This window comes from Chiloscyllium punctatum, chromosome 3 (genome assembly GCF_047496795.1).
Source record: "Chiloscyllium punctatum isolate Juve2018m chromosome 3, sChiPun1.3, whole genome shotgun sequence".
NCBI classification, from domain to species: domain Eukaryota; kingdom Metazoa; phylum Chordata; class Chondrichthyes; order Orectolobiformes; family Hemiscylliidae; genus Chiloscyllium; species Chiloscyllium punctatum.
Window position 1 is genome coordinate 27486624 of NC_092741.1, and position 22978 is coordinate 27509601.

At 45.0% G+C, this 22978-nt stretch overlaps 1 protein-coding gene across 2 annotated transcripts in view; it reads right to left on the reverse strand.

Moving 5' to 3' along the window:
- Window positions 1-13460: 13460 nt before the first annotated feature.
- LOC140457048 (uncharacterized) overlaps window positions 13461-22978 on the reverse strand; it is a 30606-nt gene continuing 21088 nt past the window's right edge. For both annotated transcript variants that reach the window (XM_072550994.1, XM_072550984.1), the window contains exon 4: window positions 13461-16783. In XM_072550994.1, coding sequence (XP_072407095.1) covers window positions 16621-16783 — 163 coding nt within the window. In that variant the 3' untranslated portion in view covers window positions 13461-16620. The remainder of the gene's footprint in view (window positions 16784-22978) is intronic.

The following is a 22978-nucleotide window of genomic DNA, read 5'->3' on the forward strand; positions in this document are numbered from 1 at the left end:
AAGGATGAATTTACCTTCCCAACCACCCCCTGGTGAGGAGGAGATACTTTGAGAACAAAATGAGATTGTAAAGCATAAACACTTGTTTACAAATTAGATTCAAAAATACAGTTCACTCCATTTCCAAAAGTTTGAAATTCATTGTTCAACCAACTTTGCATCTGTGTCGTGTGAAAAACGCCATAATTTTCAAGAAGTCCTTTTTTAACTATCGGCTGAGTTCCCACCTTCATGCAGTGTAGGTTGTGTTTCATTGTGGACTGCCCATTTTTTCAGCTGTTTCTACCTTATCCTTATCAACATGTGCTGCAGCCCCTGACTCTGTTTCTTGTTGTATTATTGACTCATATACACAACTGTAAACATAAAGTGGTCATGGTCACTTTCTCTTCTATTCTTCTTCTGAACTAACTGATTCTCTCAACGTTCCTTTCATCAATTTTCACTGTTCTACTATAAACCTGGTGATGGGACCCTCTGCCATTCAATCAAATTTTACAGCCTCTTACTTATTCCCCTCACTGACTGCGTTTTTAAAAGTTCACTTCATTCTCAGTGCGGACCCCACCAGCATGGTCCTTCTTCAGCCCCTACACACATTCTTCCAGCATGGATTTTGTCTCATTGACAGCCCCTGCGCAGCTTCATCCAGCACAGATGGTCATTTCCAGCATGATTACTGTCTTATGGAATCTGGCTCCTGAACTTTTGGGTCTTGTGTGGCTTTTCCAGCGCAGATTTGGTGTACCCTGTGATCATCCTTCACTTTCCTGGCCCTAGTGCCTTTTTTTTGTCAAATGTGGAGTAGCCTCTGTGGGCTTCCCTAGTACCTCCTGTCCTAAGTACTCCTTTATGATTCTTTTGACGTGTAACTAGATAGCGCAGGAATCCTGGGAACAAACTTCAGGTGGGAAATGAAATATTTTCTGGCTTTTGCAGAGTGCTTCCAACATTCTGATACAGAGTATCCTGTTCGCAGGCTAAATGTTGTAGTTGACTATTGTATGGAACAATCTCAGGATTCTCAGGCACATGTTACGATCATTTATGTTGCTAAAGCATTGAGAGTTATAACTCAGATTTCTGAAGCAGAACTCTTCCCAGTCAAGAAATCATCATACATTTATTTGTTGAAATGCACACAGGCAGTACTGGTAATACTTAAAGTAAAATACGTCTGCTGTAGATTCCTAAGAGAGAGATTGACTGGTACTCGTCATATTTACCTCCCCTCTCTCTAGATGTTGCCTGAACCTCTCCTCTAGAGTCTGCTTGTTCTTGTGATTAATCTTGTAGCTTCATGAGGTTAGCCTCCTGCATCATGTTGTTGAATTCAACTCTGTGTACAAGATTACTAGGCATTTAAACTACTCTGGTTACTGTCAATTCAGCCAGCTGCCTGAACTATGTGTTTATATATCAGCATTCCAGCTGTGGAATCAATTGAAATCTGAAACCTTTTACTTCTATAAGGAAAAGGGAATAACTGAACGATCCTGTGACCTATCTGGCTTACCTATGTCCTTCAGGAAAGGAAATCTGCCATCCTCACCTGGTCTGGCCTGGATGTGAGTCCAGACTGTCAGCAATGTGGTTCAGTCTCTCAACCTTCTGGAATGACCCAGCAAGCTACTCCGTTGTATAAATCGCTGCAAAGTCTCAGAAATGAAATAAAATTAGATGGACCACGTCAAAACAGCAACCGCAAAATAGACCTATCAACCTGCAACATCTTACTAACATCTGGCAGTTTGTGTCAAAATTGAGAGAGCTATCTCATGGAAAGCAACAACCTGACGTAGTCATACTCACTGAATCATACCTCTCAGACAATGTCCCAGACATCACCATCCCTGGGTATATGCTGTACCACCGGCAGGGTAGACCCAGCAGAAATGGCAGCACAGTCACATACAGTCAGGAGCAAGTTGCCTTGGGAGTGCTCAACATTGATTCTAGACCCCATGAAGTCTCATGGCTTCAGATTAAAATAGCAAAATTTAGACTTTGTTGTCATGTGTATTCCAGGAGTATAGTGAAATGTGTGTAATGTCGCCAGACGGTGCCATCTTAGGTGCAAAGGTATCTAGGTACAAAGTAGTAAGAGAAGCACTTGAAAAGTAAAACATTACCTTCATAAAATAAGTAGAAAAATAAAGAAATAAGGTAGTAGTGGCATTAAAGTCCTTCTTAATAAAGGAAATATGTTAAAGCTTCAGCGGTCTTTCTTGAGTCCTCCATGTATCTTGCTTTCCAGGAGATCTTAGCTGCCTGATCTCAATGTCGCCACCACACATACTGGCGCATCTCCATCATTGCTATGTCGTCTCTACTGCTGCTGAAGCTGCAGACTTCTTGATCTCCCTCAGTGGCTCCAGAACATGCCCGGTCAGGACCCACTCCTACACTGAGATATCGCCACATCAGGCCAAGATACCACTATGCACCGCCAAGAGACCCAGCTGAGACAGTGCCTGGCTTAGAGGATGCTAGGGGCTGCTGAGAAACCTGGCATTTGCTGCCAAGGCATCACCACAGGCACTTCGCCAGGTCCATGCTGAGACCAGGGATGAAGAAAGGAAACGCCAAGACAGGAATCAAAAAGAAGAAAGATATGAGCTAGAAATAGACCGAGTGGATGGGCTCCTGCTGAAAGGTCCTACTCTGCCACATCTTAGAATAATGTGGATGGAATAAGGCAATCTCATGTGGATTATCACATCAGATGATGAATCAGTGCTCTTCCACGTTGAACAACACTTGGGGAAGTTATGAGGGTGGCAAAGTTGCAAAATGTCCTCTGTGTAGGGATTTCAGTATCCATCATCAGCAGTGGCTCAGCAGCAGCACTATGGATCGAGTTGGTTGTGTCCAGAGGATATATCTGCTAGACTGGGTCTGCAGCAGGTGATGAGGCAACCAACAAGAACAAAAAAAACATACTTGACCACCTCCTTGCCAATTTGCGTCAGTCAATGACAGTATCAGTAAGAGTGACCACCACGCAGTCCTTGCAGAGATGAAGTCCTGCCTATCACCGTGCTAAATAGGACGAACTTCAAATAGATCTAGCAACTTAAGTCTGGGTATCCATGCGGCATCAGCAGCAGTCGAGTTGGACTCCAGCATAATCTACAACCTCATAGTCCAGCTTATTCCCCATCAAGCCAGGGAATCAACCCTGGTTCAACGTAGAGTGCAAGAGGGCATGCCAGGAGCAGCATCAGGACATACTGAAAAATGAGGTCTCAACCTGGTGAAGCTCCTAAACAGGACTACTTGTGTGTCAAACAGCATAAGCTGCACGTGATTGATAGAATATAGCAATTCCATAGCAAACAGATCAGGTTTAAGATCTGCTGTCCTGCCACATTCAGTCATGAATTGTATTGAACAATTAAACAGTTCACTGAAGGAAGAGGCTGCAGAAGTGCCCCATCCTCAATGGTGGAATAACCCAATACTTCAGTGCAAAAGATAAAGCTGAAATATTTGCAGCAGACTTCAACCAGAAGTGCACATGGATCATCCATCTTGGCCTCCACCTATGGTCCCAAGATACCAGCCTTCAGTCAATTCGATTCACTCCACGTGATATCAAGAAATGGTTGGAGGCATCAGATGCTGCAAATGCTGTGGGCCCTGATAACATTGTGGCAATATTTCTGAAGGCTTGTGCACCATAACTTGCCACTCCCCTCGGCAAGCTCTTTTAATGCAATACAATACTAGAATCTGTTCAAAACAGTGTGGAAAATTGCCCAGGTATGTTCTGTACAAAAGAAAAAGCAGGACAAATCCAAACCAGCCTATTACAGTCCCATCAGTCTGATCTCAATCATCAGTGTCATCAACAATGCAATCAAGCAGCACCTACTCAGTAATAGCTAACTCACCACATGTGAGGTGAGAGTGATGCATCACAACATTGTATGGCTACTGCTCTTCCTAACACTGCAAGAAACTACAGAGACTCGTGAACATAGCCCAGACCATCACGCAAACCAGCCTTCCATCCATTGACTCCATCTGTAGAACACTGTATTGTACACTCTGTTCTGTTACCCTCATGTACTTGTATGGCATGATCTGTCTCTATAGCATGCAGAACAACACTCTTCACTGTATCTCAGTACGTGATAACAATAAATCAAACAGACTCAAGGCTGCATTCAACCAAGTGTGGCATCAAGGAGCACGTGTCAAACTGGATTTTGATTGCGAGCAGCAGCTAAGGTAAGACTGTTTGTTTTAAAAGTACTTACCGGTAGCGGGCAGCGGTGTTTTTTTCACTCTCTTCACAGAGCGGGAGCAGCAGGGGGAAGTGACGACGACCAGAGAGGCAGCCGAGACCCGGAAGCACGTAGAGCGTAAGCTTACCTGGGTAGGTTTGTTTCCCCTTTAAAAGCGCGCAGCTGAAGTCGTGGTCCATATTGGCACCAATGACATAGGTAGGAGGAGTGCTGAGGATGTTAGACAGGATTTTAGGGAGCTAGGTTGGAAGCTCAGAGTTAGAACGAACAGAGTTGTTGTCTCTGGTTTGTTACCCGTGCCACGTGATAGAGAGTCGAGGAATAGGGAGAGAGAAGAGTTAAATGCGTGGCTACAGGGATGGTGCAGGAGGGAGGGATTTCGGTACTTGGATAACTGGGGTTCTTTCTGGGGAAGGTGGGACCTCTATAAACAGGATGGTCTGCACCTGAACCTGAGGGGCACCTGTATCCTTGGGGGGAGGTTTGCTAGTGCTCTTGGGGGGGGTTTAAACTAACTCTGCAGGGGCATGGGAACCCAGACTGTAGCTTTAGGGTGCAGGACCTGGAGTGTAGGGAGGTTAGGAATATGGCATCAATCTTAAAGGAGGGTGCCTGTAAACAGAAGAGTGGCTTGAAGTGTGTATACTTTAATGCCAGAAGTATACGAAATAAGGTAGGTGAACTCGCAGCGTGGGTTGGTACCTGGGACTTCGATGTTGTGGCTATTACGGAGACATGGCTAGATCAGGGACAGGATTGGCTGTTGCAGGTTCCAGGGTTTAAATGTTTTAGTAGGGTCAGAGGTGGGGGCAAAAGAGGGGGGGGGTGTGGCTTTGCTTGTCAAAGATAGTATTACAGCGGTGGAAAGGAAGATGGACGAAGATTTGCCATCTGAGGTAGTTTGGGTTGAGGTTAGGAATAGGAGAGGTGAGGTCACCCTGTTAGGAGTCTTTTACAGGCCTCCTAATAGTCCTAGAATCGTTGAAGAAAGGATTGCGAAGATGATTCAGGAGAAGAGTGACAGTAATAGGGTGATTGTTATGGGAGACTTTAACTTTCCTGATATTGATTGGGAAAGCTATAGCTCAAGTTCGTTAGATGGGTCAGTGTTTGTGCAATGTGTGCAGGAGAGTTTCCTGACACAATATGTAGATAAGCCAACAAGAGGTGAGGCCATACTGGATTTGGTTCTGGGTAACGAACCAGGCCAGGTATTAGAACTAGAGGTAGGTGAGCACTTTGGGGACAGTGACCACAATTCGGTGATTTTTACTCTAGTGATGGAGAGGGATAAGTGTGTACTACAGGGCAAGAGTTATAGCTGGGGGCAGGGAAATTATGATGCGTTGAGGCATGACTTAGGATGTGTGGATTGGAAAAGTAGATTCCAAGGCAAGAGCGTAATTGATATGTGGAACTTGTTCAAGGAGCAACTATTGAGTGTCCTTGATAAGTACGTACCTATCAGGCAGGGAGGAAAGGGTCGTGTGAGGGAGCCGTGGTTTAATAAGGAGTTGGAATCCCTTGTTAAATGGAAGAGGGCGGCCTTTGTAAAGATGAGGCGTGAAGGTTCAATAGGGGCAATTGAGAGTTATAAGGTAGCCCGGAAGGACCTGAAGAGAGAGCTAAGAGCAGCAAGGAGGGGACATGAAAAGTCCTTAGTTGGTAGGATTAGGGAAAACCCTAAGGCTTTCTATAGGTATGTTAGGAATAAAAGAATGACTAGGGAAGGAATAGGTCCAATCAAGGATAGTAATGGGAAGTTGCGTGTGGAGGCTGAAGAGATTGGGGAGGCGCTGAATGAATATTTTTCGTCAGTATTCACTCAGGAACAGGACATTGTTGTCGATATGAATACTGAGGCACGAATAAGTAGAATGGATGGCTTTGAGATATGTAGAGAAGAGGTGTTGGAAATTCTGGCAAGGGTGAAAATAGATAAGTCCCCTGGGCCTGATGGCATTTATCCTAGGATTCTCTGGGAAGCAAGGGAGGAGATTGCAGAGCCATTGGCCTTGATTTTTGTGTCCTCTTTGTCGACAGGAGTAGTGCCAGAGGACTGGAGGCTAGCAAACGTGGTTCCCTTGTTCAAGAAGGGGAGTAGGGATAATCCTAGTAACTATAGGCCAGTGAGTCTCACTTCTGTTGTGGGCAAAGTCTTAGAGAGAATTGTAAGGGATAGGATTTATGCACATCTGGATAAGAATGATGTGATCAAGGATAGTCAGCATGGTTTTGTGAAGGGCAGGTCGTGCCTCACAAACCTTATTGAATTCTTTGAGAAGGTGACTAAGGAGGTAGATGAGGGGAAAGCGGTAGATGTGGTATATATGGATTTTAGTAAGGCGTTTGATAAGGTCCCCCATGGTAGGCTACTGCAGAAAATACAGAGATATGGCATAGAGGGTGAGTTGGAGGTTTGGATTAGGAATTGGCTCTCTGGAAGAAGACAGAGGGTAGTAGTTGATGGCAAAGGTTCATCTTGGAGTGCCGTCACTAGCGGTGTTCCGCAAGGATCTGTTTTGGGACCATTGCTGTTTGTCATTTTTATAAATGACCTGGAGGAAGGGTTAGAAGGTTGGGTGAGCAAGTTTGCGGATGATACGAAAGTCGGAGGAGTTGTAGACAGTGAGGAAGGATATGGCAGGTTACAGCGGGATATAGAGAAGCTGCAGAGCTGGGCAGAAAGGTGGCAAATGGAGTTCAATGTAGCTAAGTGTGAAGTGATTCACTTTGGTAAGAGTAATAAAAAGATGGATTACTGGGCTAATGGTAGACTACTTGGTAGTGTGGAAGAGCAGAGGGATCTTGGTGTCCATGTACACAGATCTCTGAAAGTTGCCACCCAGGTAAATAGGCAGTGAAGAAGGCATATGGCGTACTGGCTTTTATTGGTAGAGGAATTGAGTTCCGGAGTCCTGAGGTCATGCTGCAGTTGTATAAGACTCTGGTGCGGCCGCATCTGGAATATTGTGTGCAGTTTTGGTCGCCATACTATAGGAAGGATGTGGAGGCACTGGAACGGGTGCAGAGGAAGTTTACCAGGATGTTGCCTGGTATGGTAGGAAAATCCTATGAGGAAAGGCTGAGGCACTTGGGGTTGTTTTCATTGGAGAAAAGAAGGTTTAGGGGTGATTTGATAGAGGTGTACAAGATGATTAGGGGGTTAGATAGGGTTGACAGTGAGAACCTTTTTCCATGTATGGAGTCAGCTATTACAAGGGGGCATAGCTTTAAATTAAGGGGGGGTAGGTATAGGACTGATGTTAGGGGTAGGTTCTTCACTCAGCGAGTCGTAAGTTCATGGAATGCCCTGCCAGTAGCAGTAGTGGACTCTCCCTCTTTATGGGTATTTAAGCGGGCATTGGATAGGTATATGGAGGATCGTGGGTTAGTGTAGGTTAGGTGGGCTTTGATCGGTGCAACATCGAGGGCTGAAGGGCCTGTACTGCGCTGTATTCTTCTATGTTCTATGTTCTATGTTCTATGGAATGCTTTGGTATCAGGGCAAACGCTTGACTAGTTGGAGCCTTACCTGGAACTTAGGAAGATGGCTGTGGTTGTTGAGATCAATCGTGTCAGCTCTGGCACATCTCTGCAGGAGTTTATCAGGGTAGTATCCTACATCCCACCAAATTGAGCTGCTTCAGTCAGAAGTGGGGATGCTCACCGATTGAGCAATGTTCAGCACCGATTGAGCACTCTTCAGATACTGAAGCTATATCAGACATTCCTGATGAAGGGATTATGCCCAAAACTTCAACTCTCCTCAGATGCTGCCTGACTTGCTGTGCTTTTCCAGCACCACGCTTTTCAACGCTGACTGTCCTGCATCTGCAGTCTTCATTTTCTCCTAGTTACTGGGTGGATGGCATGGTGGTACAGTGGTTAGCACTGTTGCCTCACAGCGCCAGAGACCCAGGTTCAATTCCTGTCTCAGACAACTGTCTATGTGGAGTTTGCATTTGCTCCCCGTTATTGCGTGGGTTTGCTCTGGTTTCCTCCCACAATCCAAAACATGTACAGGTGAATTGGCCATGCTAAATTGCCCATAGGGTTAGGTGAAAGGGTAAATCTAGGAGGAATGGGTCTGGGTGGGTTGCTCTTCGGAGGGTCGGTGTGGACTTGTTGGATTGCAGGACCTGTTTCTACACTGTAAGTAATCTAATCTGATCTTACTGAAGCTGTCCATGTTAAAACACAACGAGATTTTGAGGCTTGGGCTGATGAATGTCAAGTAATATTTACACCACAGAAATGCCAAGCAATGACCATCTCCACGAAGAGAAAATCGATCCAACGCCCCCTGACAATCAGTGGTAATATAATCACTATATCCCCCATTATGAATGTACCAGGGGTTATCATTAAACAGAAACTCAACTGGACTCACCACGCAAACAGTGACTGCAAGAGCAGGCTAGAGACTCTGCAGTACTGCAATGAATAACTCACCTCTTGACATCCCAAAAGCTGGCCACCAACCACCAGGCACAGGTCAGGCGGGTGATATGCTGATGCCTGTTTGAATCTGGCAATCAGCTGCTGTTTTAGTCCAACAATCGCTGGTTGCTGTAGAGTCAATCTTCTTAACTTCACGAGATACTTTAATAAAGTATTAAATATTGCACGTATTTCTTGTATGCTTTTTAACAAACTAGAGCTCATATATTCTCTGACAAACTGAAGTAGAACCTATTTATAAACCCACTAGAGTCTTCTGTCACTCCCCGTGTAGTCACAGAATATAAAAGCCAATATCCAATCAAGATAACACCTTGCTGCTTTTCTCTCACTCTCTCTCTCACTCTCAGAATACTCCCCATTACCTGGATGGGTGCAGTTCCAAGAGCACTTATTAGGCTTGACACCATCAAGATAAAGCAGCCTATTCATAGAATCAGAGTTGTACAGCCCAGAAGAAAACTCTTCAGCTCAATGCGTCCATGCCAACCAGGTATCCCAAATTAATCTAGTCCCATTTTAACCCATATCCGTCTGAACCCTTCCTATTCCTGTATCACCCAGATGCCTTTTAAATGTTATAATTGTACTAGTCTCCACCACTTCCTCTGGCAGCTCATTCCATACACGCACCACCCTCTGCATGACAAAGCTGTCTCAAGGTCCCTTTTATATCGTTCCCCTCTTGCCTTAAATCTATGCCCTCAAGTTTTAGACTCCCCAATCATGAGAAAATGACCTTGGCTATTCGCTGTACCCATGTCCCTCTAATAAACCTCTATAAGGTCACCCCTCAGCTTCTGTCGCTGCAGGAAAAATAGCCTCAGCCTATTCAGCAAATTCCTATAGCTCAAACCCTCTAACCCCAGCAACAATCTTGTGAATTTTCTCTGCACCCTTTCAAGCCTAACAACATTTTCCCAATAACAGGGAGACTGGAATTGAATACAGTATTCCAAAAGTAGCCGAACTAACGCCCTGTGCAGCAAGAACAGGGCATCCCAACTCCTGTACTCAATGCACTGACCAATAAAGGTAAGTGTACCAAATGCCTTCTTCACTACCCTGTTCACTTGTGACTCCACCTTCAAGGGATTATGAACTGGCATCCCAACGTCTCTTTGTTCGGCAACATTCCCCAGGACCCTACCATTGAGTGTATAAATCCTGCCCTGATTTGCATTTGCAAAATGCAACATCCCACAGACTTGGACCCCTTTACGCGCACACACACACGTACACGATATATATACACACACAAACCCACATACACATATACGTATGTGGGGTGAATTTGCATTGTACTTTGCTCAAAAACTGCATGAATCCATGTGAGACTCTGTTAACTAACTTTTTAGATTAGAAGCAGTTGAAACATTAGGGCACAGACAACAGAACACGGGGCTCATACCTTCAACATCTTAACATCTTATCTGGGCTGGCACCAATTGTTGCAGTTCACCTGAGGATGTAACTTAAAAAAAAGTTTTGGGATTTACATATGAAAGAAGTGAAACTATCATGGTCATTCTAACAGATGAGAGATTTAACAAACAATCAAGGTATTTTTCAATGTATAATTTCGGTTACATCACACTGTAAATTTTTGCCAAAATTCTGTCTCACAATTGTGTCCTCCACAACCACCTGATGAAAGAGCAGTGTCCGAAAGCTCGTGCTTCTAATTAAGCCTGTAGGACTATAACCTGTGTTGTGATTTTTAACTTTGTACACCCCAGTCCAACACTGGCATCTCCAAATCATTTATATTAGTAGCTAGCTTACCTTCGTTTTTCATCTTCTCCCCTCTTATTGCTTTTCAGTTTGTCTGCTGCTGGTTTTAGAGACTTCTAAGTCCTTTGGCTGGTTGAGGTCGAGGGAGGTTAAAAGGCCTGCACAGGGTCTGCCATGGAAAAAGCCTCCAAGCACTCCATTTCTTCCTGTCCCACTGACTCAATTAGTACCCTTCCACTGACGCACTTTCAATTGGCGGAACTGGTCCTCACCCTCAACAAGATTAGATTAGATTCTCTACAGTATGGAAACAGGCCCTTCAGCCGAACAAGTCCATACCGAACCCTCCAAAGAGTAACCTACCCACACCCATTCTCCACCCTGTATTTCCCTCTGACTAATGCACCTAACACTGTGGGCAATTTAGCATAGCCAATTCACCTGACCTGCACATCTTTCGACTGTGAGAGGAAACCGGAGCACCCAGAGGAAACACACGCAGACACTGGCAGAATGTGCAAACTCCATACAGACAGTTACCCGAGGCAAGAATTGAACCCAGGCCCCTGGCAGTGTGAGGCAGTAGTGCTAACCACTAAGCCATCATGCTGACCCAACCAGTTCTCCTTCGAATCCTCCCACTTCCTTCAGACCAAAGGTGTATCCATGAGTACCTGCATAGGCCCCAGCTCTGCCTACCTCTCCAGAGGATAGGTGGAGCAGTCCATCTTCCACAGTTACACTAACACCTTTTCCATCTGCTACATTGATGACTATATTGATGCCGCCCCATACCCCCACAAAGAGGTTGAATAGTTCATCAACTTCACAAACACCTTCCATCCTGACCCTAAGGTCAAATGGACCATCTCTGACAGCTCCTTCCCTTCCTGGACCTCTCCATCTCTATCTCCGGCAACTGACTCAACACAGATATCTGTTCAAACCACCAACTTAAGCTATATTGACTATGCCTCCTCCCTCTTCACCCCGCCCCCTCCCTGTCCTGTAAAAATGTGATCCCTTACTCCCAATTCATCCACCTTCAATGTATCTGCTCCTAGGAGGAGCAGTCCCAATCCCAGACATCCCAGATGTCCTCCTATTTCAAGGACAGCAATTTTCCTTCCCACGTGCCAATGATACCCTCCAGCGCACCTCCTCCACTTGGTGTGCCTCCACCTTCAACTCCACTCCTCCGTCCACAACAATGATAGAACCTCCCTGATCCTCACCTTCCACCCCACTAATTTTTGGAAACAGCGCATTATCTTCTGCCAGTTCTGTTTTCACAATCAGACCCCATTACCAGTGTTAAATTTCCCTCCCCACCCCTATCTGCATTTTGCAGAGACTGTTCCCTCCATGACTCCCTTGTTAGGTTCACGCCTCCCACCAAGCCACCCTCCCCACCCAGCTCATTCCCTTGCTACTGCACGAGGTGTAAAACCTGTGCCCACACCACCCCCCTCACCTCTGTCCAAGACCCCAGAGGATCTTTTCACATCTGATAAGAGATTTTCCTGCACGTCCACCCGCCTCATTGACTGTGTCTGTTGCTCTCGATGTGGTCTCCTTTACATTGGGGAGATAGGATGCCACCTTATGCAGCATTTTAGGAAACAACACTGGGGGACACACACCAAATACCCCCACAGCCTTGTGGCTGACTACTTCAACTTCCCCCTCCCACTCCACCAAACACATGCAAGTCCTGGGCCTCCTCCACCACCACATCAAAGCCAACCACCAACTGGAGGAAGAATGCCTTATCTTCTGCCTTGGGACCCTTCAACCACATGGCATCAACATTGACTTCACTCGTTTTCCAAATCTCCTCTCCCCACACCTTAACCCAGATCCAACTCTGCACCACTCTTCTTCCTTCTCCTTCCATCCTCTCCAAATTCCTCACCAACCTATCCCAATCAACCCCAGCTGCATCCACCTCTGGCCTTCCTAGCTACCTTCTCCCCAGCCCCATCCCCACCCTCCTATTTATTTCTCAGCCTCCCCTTGCCTCCCTCCTAACATTCCTGATGAAGGGCTTCTATCTGAAATATCAATTCTCCTGCTGCTCGGGTGCTGCCTGACCTGCTGTGCTTTTCTGGCACCACACTTTTTGACCTTAATTGGAGGAACAGAAAGGTAACTTATTTTCAAACAGGAGCTAAATTTCAAGAGTGCTTTTGTGCAAAGAGGTCCGGGCATCCTTATGCACGAATTTCAGGAAATTCATGTGCAGCGACAGTTTATGGAATTTTAGCATTTATTATGAAAGAAATGCAGAATAAAAGTTGGGAAGAATGCTGTAAATAGAAACACAGAAACATAGAAAATAGGTGCAAGAGTAGGCCATTCAGCCTTTCAAGCCTGGCCCACTGTTCAATCCAATCTTGGCTGATCATGCGATCTCAATGTCCCATTCCCACCCTTTCCACATACTCCTTGATCTCCTCAGCCACAAGGACCGCATCCAGCTGCCTCTTGAATATATCTAATAAACTGGCCTCAGCAGCTTCCAGTGGGAGAGAATTCCACAGATTCATATTATTCTAAGTGAAGAAAGTCTTCCTTATCTCTGTCCTGAATGGCTTACCCATTATCCTTAGACCCCCTAGTTTTGGATTTCTCCAACACCTGGATCATTCTTCCTACATTTGGCCTATGTACAAGGTGTAAGTTAGACTGCTCCTGGAGTGTTGCTAAACTGATAGCTATTCCACACGCATCTATCTTGAGCCACACATGTTAGTCCTTGACTTTATTATCCCCAATGTCACTTTGCCTGTAGCTCATGTACATAGTGGGTCAAATGCCCTCTGTTAGTGTGGGATCATTCTCTGAAATTGGAGAATTATTACTTTTAATCTTCAATACTTCAACATATTCATTTCACTGAAATATGGAAAGCTGTATACAATGTTAACATTGTGATGTGAGCAGTGGCCCAGATTTCCCTCAGAGTGAGAATAGAACAGGAGACTGAGAGTTATGATGCATCACCCTCTTTACTTCACAGTGAGAATACATTTCCAGCAGACAGAAAAACACAGACAAACACAAACTCGAAGACTATGGCCTCTTCCCTCCACACGAGAAGCCTGTGAATGAACGGCCTGTTAACAGGAATCATATTGGGATAGATAATTTCTCCAATCACACATTTAATCAGTCTGTATTGTGAGTGGGAGCTCTCAGGGTGGGTGGGACCAGATCTGAAGCTGAATTTTATTCTAATGTCAGACTCTGGACTCTGATTTCACGTTAGGATTCTTTCTCCATTTTAGGGACCAGTTTGAAGCTGCTTCATTCCTGGTTCCCAAAATCTTCCACTTGTCCTTCCTCACCTGGATCCAGCTGTTTTCTGAACCTGCACTGACCTGAATAAAGCTGAACTGGATTAAGAAACAACCTTTCTCCTCATTTCCAGCACAATGTCCAGTGTCTGACCATCAGGAATGGCAGGAAAAGGGAATATTCTACTGCCCACACAGGGTGGAATTTTCACCCTGACCTGGTGTTTCTGATGGCAGTAACCACAGTGTCCCCCACTTCCACTCTCTTCATTCTTGTTGGTTCCAGTTCAAATGTAAAGTACCCACAATGTAACTGGGGATGCATTCCTCATGTATTTAGAATACTCTGTGTGTCCGATGTTACTGTTTGCAAGGCCCTCACCCTCCTCCAGACTCCGGTCCACATCCCTCTTCCTCCTCTCACTGACCCTTGCTGGTTCTGAGCCTCAATGCAAGCTCCCACTATCCTGCCCCCTCCCCTTGTGCTGCAGAGTTCCACAAGTGAAACCTCTGACCTCAGACACCACAGCACAAAGCTGACTGATCCTTAGGTGTCACTAACTTTCAGATGAAGGTGGGACATGATTACAAAAGGATCACAACAATGAGTATTGATGGTTTACAAATCCAATTCATGTAGGAATACTCCAAAGGGCAGTTCCAGCACTGACCAATCTCAAACAACCAGGCTCTGTCATCCCTCCCACTGTCAATGTGCTCTTACCACATCAACATGAAACCTTCTGACCCAGCATGATTGAGATTAAACAGAAGCATAATCCATCACCAGGACCATCCCTGTCTCAGGCCGTGAAAAATGCATTCATTTCAAATAAGATGAGAGAAAAGGAAATTAAATCCCTGCTTCCCAGTGAAGGATCCAGCTCCCCATATACAATTGAATTTAAACCTTTGTACATGCCATAAAATGACCTTAAACCGATGTCACCAATGCCCCACAGAGGTGGTTAGTTAGAAATGAATCTGAAACACTGGCTGAAAGTTTAGATTTGACAAGAAATCCCGATTATAAAGAATATTAAAAGGAACACGAGCAGCCAGATGGAATGGAATTTGGGGAAACATGATGGTAGCCAAATATGAAAATAGTATAACAGGGGAACATTTTGTATTGGTGAATTGTTGGGAAATGGTGGTATTCAGAGTAACCTGGATGTCCTTCTACATCAGCACAGAATATTAATAGGCAGTTTGAGCAAGCTATTAGAGAAACAAATAGTATCTTATCTTTATTACAAAGCGAGTGAAGAGTACAAAAATCTCACTTCAGTTGTAGCAGTGGATGACATCAGTAGTTTTGATCTCCGTACCCAAGAGTGAATTAGAGTGAATGCAATGACATCATTGGACAGATTACCCAATCGAGGGACAGTGTGGGAAAGTTGACTTGAAGGGGTAAATCAGCAATGATCTCACTGAATGGTGGACCTGCATTTTTATGACCCAGGGGAAAGACAAGATGGTACAGTCCCCAGTGAGATCTCTCTGTCCCAGGACAGTTGAGAACCATCACATGAAGGTGAGAGTGGAAGGAATTGAGGAGGGAGGATGATGGGCAGGAGGGGGAGGGGCTGTAGTTGGTGAGAAGGTGAGAAGGCGGATGTGCAGGGTGGCAGGTGGGTGAGGCCATTCAGTGGAATGTGGGTTAGCAGAGGGTGAGGAAGGTGGGGGACCAGGGCAGTGGGGGAGAATAGTGCCAGGAATGGAGGGGTATATTGTCAGGTCAGTGAGAGAAAGCTTGGGATCTGTCAAGACGTTGGGCTGGGGTGAGGGGAGTGTCATTTCTGCTGGGACCAGACTGGAGGGGAATGGGCGGGTGGATCTTCTGGGGTTGAGTGGAGGGTGGGGATATATTGAAGGGGCAGTGTCAGGTCCAGAGTTTTAGGGATGGGGGTGTGGTCCTACCAGGTCTGGAAGGAGGGGTCAGTTCCAACTGGGTCACTTTGGGTGGGGTTTCAGGTCAGTGAGGCGAGGGCTTGTCAGGTGTTGGGGGCTGCAGATGGTTGTCAGTTCCAAGCCAGTTGTCACCACTTGGGAGTGTCTGTTCAAGGGCAGCTTTTGGGTCTAGTGGAGTTGGGTCAAATGGGATGTCAAGTCTGAGATAAGGGAAAAGTCGTTTTGCTGATAGCAGGGTAGCGGGAGGTGACAGTTCCAACAGGGTGATGATAGGAGAGAAGGGGACGAGTGGGTCAGTGATGAGGGATCTGCAGACTCCTGGGATTGGTGGGGAGGTGAGGAAGTTTCAGGACAAGCCAGTACAAGGGTGTCAGGTTGAGTGGGGTTTCTCCAGTCTGACAGGGTCATAACGGAGGTGTTGTCAAGGTAGGGGGAATGGGGGAGTTGGTGTTGCTGACAGCGACTGACTCCTGATTGGAATTTCAGAGCCAATGAAGTGAGCAACTTGGATAAAGCCATTGATGGGAATCATTGGACTAAAGAACCAGCGGCAACAACAAGTGTAAGTGGGAAATGAAATGCTCCTTGTTGATGCTAAAATAGCTAAATAATTTTGAATGAAGAACAAATGCCATAATTTTAGTTTGAGATAAAAATGCTGACTGCCAGTAGACAGCAGTGTTGATAAATAGGATCCCAGGATTTCAGAGATGTAACTGGTGGAATTGGTCAAATTCCCAATGTAAGCACGTACATAATGTGTCTAATGACCAGTCACTGCATTCACTGGAAGGTAAGTATAAGGGTGTATCTTTCTCTAGGTAAGGAGAACCAAGTTATGCACTGTACTCTAGATTAATTCAATGTGTAGTTTGGGGAAGATAAAATAGATTTTAGAATTCAGCATCTCACTGTTCAGTATTATAATGGTAACAGAATCGACCAGAAAAATTTCATTCTGATTTCAGTCTGAACCATATTTGCGTTAGTCCACCTTTTTTATACCAAACGATAATATATCTCCATTCAAATGTTCCTTTTTCTTCTTCCAGTTCCTTCAAGAAGTCCAGCACCAGTTCTTTATATTCTTCCCATTCAAATTTCTCATGAAATGTCCTGCAACAGAATTAAGAGTATAGGCATTTAATTCTCATTCCTCATGACAAAACCTGTCTAGATCAGAGTAGATTAACAGGACAATACGAATAGGAGTCAGTCTTTCAACCCATTGAGAACCCTCCATTGTGATTACAGGAACAGAATCAATCGATGATCAGTATAGACAGTCCCATAGCAGGTAAAGTGTTCTGAACATTACATGGGGTGCAGTCGGAGAAATCTTGGTGCGCAGATTTTTAGTGAGAGAGTGACTAACAAAGAAAACGGAATCCTATAACTAGATGATTGATCACTGAATCAGAGAAGCCTTTCATTTTTATAGAATCCCTATATTGTGGAAACAGGCCGTTTGGCCTTACAAGTCCACACCGACCCCTCTGAAAAGTAACTTACCCAGATCCATTCCCCTAACCTATTATCCTACATTTACCCCTGACTAATGCGCCCAACCTACACATCCCTGAACACTATTGGAAATTTAGCATGACCATTTCACCTAATCTTCATATTTCTGGACTGTGGGAGGAAACCAGAGTACCCAGAGGAAGCCCATGCAGACACTGGGAGAATATGCAAACTCCACGCAGACAGTCACCTGAGGCTGGAATCAAACCCGGGTGCCTGGCGTTGTGAGGCAGTAGTGCTAACCACTGAGCCACCATGCGACCGAGCCTCCGTGAAAACTTGGAACGGCCCCAATTTGAGCATTGTGGCCATTTTAGCAAATACATGAATGCCCTTGAAAAGTTGCAGAGAGAGCTCTTTCTAGAAATTTCCATAAAGGACAAATAAGAAAGTCATCAGGAAGAGGAGAATTGAATATATCTGTAATTCATCAACAACACATAAATGAATTGCAAAAACTTGAAAGATAAGTCAAAATGACATTTTGGCCATATCAAAAGTGATTCAATTGCAGGCAGATTTAGGAGAATTGATAATGATGAACTGAGAAATGGCAGAAGAGTTGAATGTTTATGCTGTGTCTGCAGTCACTGACATGGTGCATTCACTGATTATACCATTGAATATCAGAGGGTGATGGTTAGATTCTGTGTTACAATTGCCTGACACTTATGTGGTGTGAAAGTCATTTGTCACAGTTTGAGCAAGTCCTGTTAAAGAGAGAGGTCATTCATGAGCACGTGTCAGGTATGTCTCCAACCAGTGGAGATTCTTCCCAGTTCCCATTGATTCCAGTTTTGCTCGAACTCCTTAAAGCCACATTTGTTCCTACACAGCCTTATTGGCAAGTGCAGTCACTCTTAGCTCAGGCCTAGAATTCAGCTGCTTTGGCTGTGTCTCCCTCTAACACTGACACACTATGGTAGCAATGTGTACCATCTACAAGGTACAATGTAATAACTCACTGAAGCCTGTCCACACCGACAAGGCATAGGTCAGGAATGTGATAGACTACACACCACCTGTTTGGATAGGTAAAGCTGCAAAATCACTCAAGAATCTCACCACCATCCAGGACATTGCAGCCCACTTGACTGGCACCTTTTCCACCACCTTCAATATTCGCTCCCTTCACCAATGCATAGTGGCACAGTGTGTACCATCTACCATGTCACGAATCACCTTGCTCCTTTGGCATTAACTTCCAGGAGGAACCCATGGAGTAACTGAAATTAAACTGAAAAAGGGATATCACAGGAGGGCTGTGACCTGATTGGCGGGTAGGGAATCTGTCCCAAATTTGAAAAAATAACATGGCATAACTAACTAATAAATTAATTAAGTCGAGCTGGCTGGGCAGGTGATGTGCTGTAGCTGTATGATGTGGGAGTTGGCTGATCCCTTTGCGAGCTGCATTGACCACATCTGCAGCAAATGTTGGTTGCTCAAGGAACTTTGGCTCAGAATTAATGAGCTGAAATGTGAGCTTCAAACACTGCGGCACTTCAGGGAGGGGGAGAGTTACCTGGACGTTGTGTTTCAGGAGGCAGTCACACCTGGTAGATTAAGTATCACAAATTTGGTCAGGGACAGGGACAACCGTGTGTGACTGCAAATGAGGCAGATAGGGGGATCCTGTATTCAGACAGATGAGCCTCAGCTCTTGACTTTGTCCAAGGTGCATGAGGTACTTGCTGTCTGTGTAGATGAGGAACAGGGCTGTGGGGAGGGTGAGCCAGCTGACCATGGCACTGTGATAGAGGAGGCCATTCAAGAGGGGGGAGCAAAAAGAGCAGTGGTAGTTGTAGGGGATTCGAGAATTAGGGGAATAGATAGCATCCTTTGTAAGCAGGATAGAGAAAACTGCATGGTATGTTGCCTCCCTGGTGCCACTGTAAGGGCCACCTCTGACCGGCTTGAAAGGATATTGGAGAGGGAGGAGAAGGATCCAATTTTTGTGGTCCACGTTGGGACAATCAACATTGTCTCGATGAGGAAAGAGGATCAGTTTAGGGATTATTAGAAAGTAGGATCCAAATTAAAGAACAGGTCCTCAAGGGTTATAATCTCTGGATTACTACCTGAGCCTCGTGCAGATTGGCATAGGGAAACAGGAACAAAGGAAGTAATCATGTGGCTAAAAGAGTGATGCGGGAAAGAGGGGTTCCTTTTCATGGGCGCTGGCATCGGTATTGGAACAGGAGGGATCTGTACCATGGGGATGCTCTCTACCTGAACCAAGCTGGGACTAATATTCCCTAGAGAAAGGTAAATAGGGTGGTCAACAGAGCATTAAATTAGAAAGTTGGGGGAAAGCGAAGGGTAAAACTCAAAGAAGTATCCAGGCCAGTGGGAAACAAAGCAGCAGGTTAACATCACTGGAGGTGGATTCAACTGCATGGAAAAGTATGAAAAAAATGACAAGTAAGGAGAACTCAGAAGCAATTATTAAAGTCTCCAGAACACAAAATAGGACAGAGTGTTCGGAAAGGGTTAGGAATCAAACTTCAAACACACTAAATAAGTGAATAACAATGAGAAGAGGGATGGTAAATACAGGACTGAAGGTATATCTAAATGCACACAGTATACTGAATAAGGTAAATAAGCTTGTGTTGCAGATCACAATTGTCAGGTATGCTGTGGTGGGCATCACGGAGACGTGGCTGCAAAGGGATCAGGACTGGGAGCTATATATCCAAGGATATGCATCCTATTGAAAAGACAGGCAAATGGACAGAGGGGGTGGTGTTGCCCGATGAATAAGAAATGAAATTAAATAGCAAGAAACCATGTAGGGTCAGATGATGTATAATATGTCTAGAATTGAGAAACCACAAAGGTAAAATGACCAGAATGGGACTTATGTACAGGCCTCCAAACAGTAGTCAGGATGTGGATCGCACGATACACTAGGAGATAGAAAAGGCATATAAGAAAGGCAAGGTTACAATGATCATGGGGGACTTCAATATGCAGGTGGACTGGGAAAATCAGTTGGTAGTGGATTGCAAAAGAGGGAATTTGAGCAATGTTTATGAGATGGCTTTTTGGAGCAGCTTGTGGTGGAGCCCACTAGAGAACAGCTAATTCTGAATTTAGTGATGCGCAATGAGGCAGACTTGATAAGGGAGCTTAAGGTGAAGGAACCCTTAGGAGGGAGTGACCATAATATGATAGAAATTACTCTGCAATTAGAGAGGGAGAAGGTGGAATCAGATGAAACGGTATTACAGCTCAATAAAGGCAACTACAGAGGCGTGGAGAGGAACTGACCAGAATGGACTAGAAGAGGAGCCTAGCAGGAAAGGCAGTGGCACAGCAATAGCAAGAGTTTCTGGGATACAGTAAAATTCATCCCGAGGAGAAAGAAGCATACTAAAGGGAGGATGAGGCAACCATGGCTGACAAGAGAAGTCAGGGACAGCATAAAAGCAAAAGAGGAAGCATACAATGCGGTGAACAGCAGTGGGAACTCAGAGAATTGGGAAGCTTACAAAAACCAACAGAGGACAACGATAAAAGAAATAAGGAAGGAGAATATCGAATATGACCATAAGCTAGCCAGTAATATAAAAGAAGATTGCAAGAGTTTCTTCAGATACCTAAAGGGCAAAAGAGAGGCAAAATAGACATTGGGTTGCTGGAAAACAATGCTGGAGAAGTGGTAATGGGGAACAAAGAAATGGTGGAGGAACTGAATAAGTATTTTGCATCAGTCTTCATGGTGGAAGACACGAGTAACATCCCAAAAATTGCAGAGAGTCAGAGGTGAGTATGGTGGCCATCACCAAGGAGAAGGTGCTGGGAAATTTGAAAGGTTTGATTGGGGAGAAATAATCTGGACCAGATGGACCACACCCCAGAAAGAGACAGCTGAAGAGATAGTGGAGACATTAATGGTGATCTTCCAGGAATCACTGGAGTCAGGGAGGGTCGCAGAGGACTGGAAAATTGCTAATGTACTCCCTTATTTAAAAAAGGAGTATGACAAAAGAGGGGAAATTACAGGCTGATTAGCCTGATCTTGATCGTTGTTAAGATTATGGAATCCATTGTGAAGGATGAAATTTCTCAATATTTGGAAGTGTATGATGAAATAGGGCAAAATCAGCAAGGTTGCATCAAGAGAAGGTCACACCTGACAAATCTGTTTGAATTCTTTGAGGAGGTAATGCACGATTTAGACCAAGGGGAGCCAATGGATGTTATCTGCTTGGACTTCCAGAAGGCCTTTGACAAGGTGCCACACAGGAGGCTACTGAGTAAGACAAGGGCCTGTGGTGTCAGAGGCAAGGTGCTAGCATGGATAGAAGATTGGCTGTCTGGCAGAAAGCAGAGAGTGGGGATAAAAAGAGTTCTTCTCAGGATGTCAGCCAGTGACTAGTAGTGTTCCTCAAGGCACTGTGTTGGGACTACAACTTTTCACTTTATACATTAATGATCTAGATGAAGGAACTGAGGTATTCTGGCTGAATTTGCAGATGATATAATGATAGGTGGAGGGACAGGCATCATTGAGAAGGCAGGGAGACTGCAGACTGATCTAGACAGGTTAAGAGAGTGGGCAAAAAAAGTGGCAGATTGTGTACAGCTTGGAAAAGTGTGAGATCATGCACATTGGCCGGAAGAACAGAGACATAAACTATTTTCTAAATGGGGAGAAGATTAAAAAATCTGAAGTGCATAGGGACTTGGGAGTTCTCGTCCAGGATTCTCTGAAGGTAAATTTGCAGGTTGTTAGGAAGGCAAATATAATGTTGCCATTTATTTGGAAAGGACTAGAATATAAAAGCAGGGATATACTTCTGAGGCTCTAAATGTCAGACCACATTTAGAGTAATGTGAGCTGCTTTGGCCCCCATACCTCAGGAAGAATGTGTTGGCCTTGGAGGGGTCCTGAGGAGGTTAATGAGAATGGTCCCAGGAATGAAAAGCATAACATATGAAAAATGTTTTATTACCCTGGGTCGATACTCGATGGAATTTAGAAGGATGAAGGGGGATCTAATTGAAACTTACAGAATACTGAACGGCCTGGACAATGTGGATGTAGGGAAGTTGCTTCCATGAGCAGGAGAGACTAGGATCCAAAGGCATAGCTTTAGAGTAAAGGGAAGATCCTTTAGAACAGAGATGAGGAGAAACGTCTTCAGCGAGAGCATGGTGAATCTATGGAATTCATTGTCACCGAAGGCTGTGGAGGCCAGGCCATTGAGTATATTTGAGACTGAGATCAATAGGTTCTTGATTGCCAAGGGGATAAAAGGTTATCATGAGAAAGCAGAATAATGGAGTTGAGAAACTTAGCAGCCATGGTTGAATGGCTGAGCTATGGGCCAAATGGCCTAATTTCTGCTCCTATGTCTTCTGGTCTTATGGCCTAAAACTCTGCCGTCTACCATCGAGAAGGTCAGGGGCAGTAAGGACATGAAAATATCACCGCCCGCAAGATCCCCTCCAAACCACACTCAATCCTGATTTGGTAATACATCATCGTGCCGTCAGTGTCAGTGGATCAAGTATCTGGAACTGCGTTCCTGACAACAGGACTGCAACAGTTCAAGAGGACAACTCACCACCGCCATCTCCAGGGCAACTAGAGATAGGACAAGCCACATCCCAGGAATGAATAAAAAATAAACCACCATCAGGATCTGGCCGTTAGAGAGACCCCGACACCTGCCCTTTCTGCTGACCCACCTCACCCACTCCACACCCCCATGACACCGTCCTGTGATCCTCTACCTGCTATCACAGACCTATCAGTCTGGGAGTCAGTGCTGA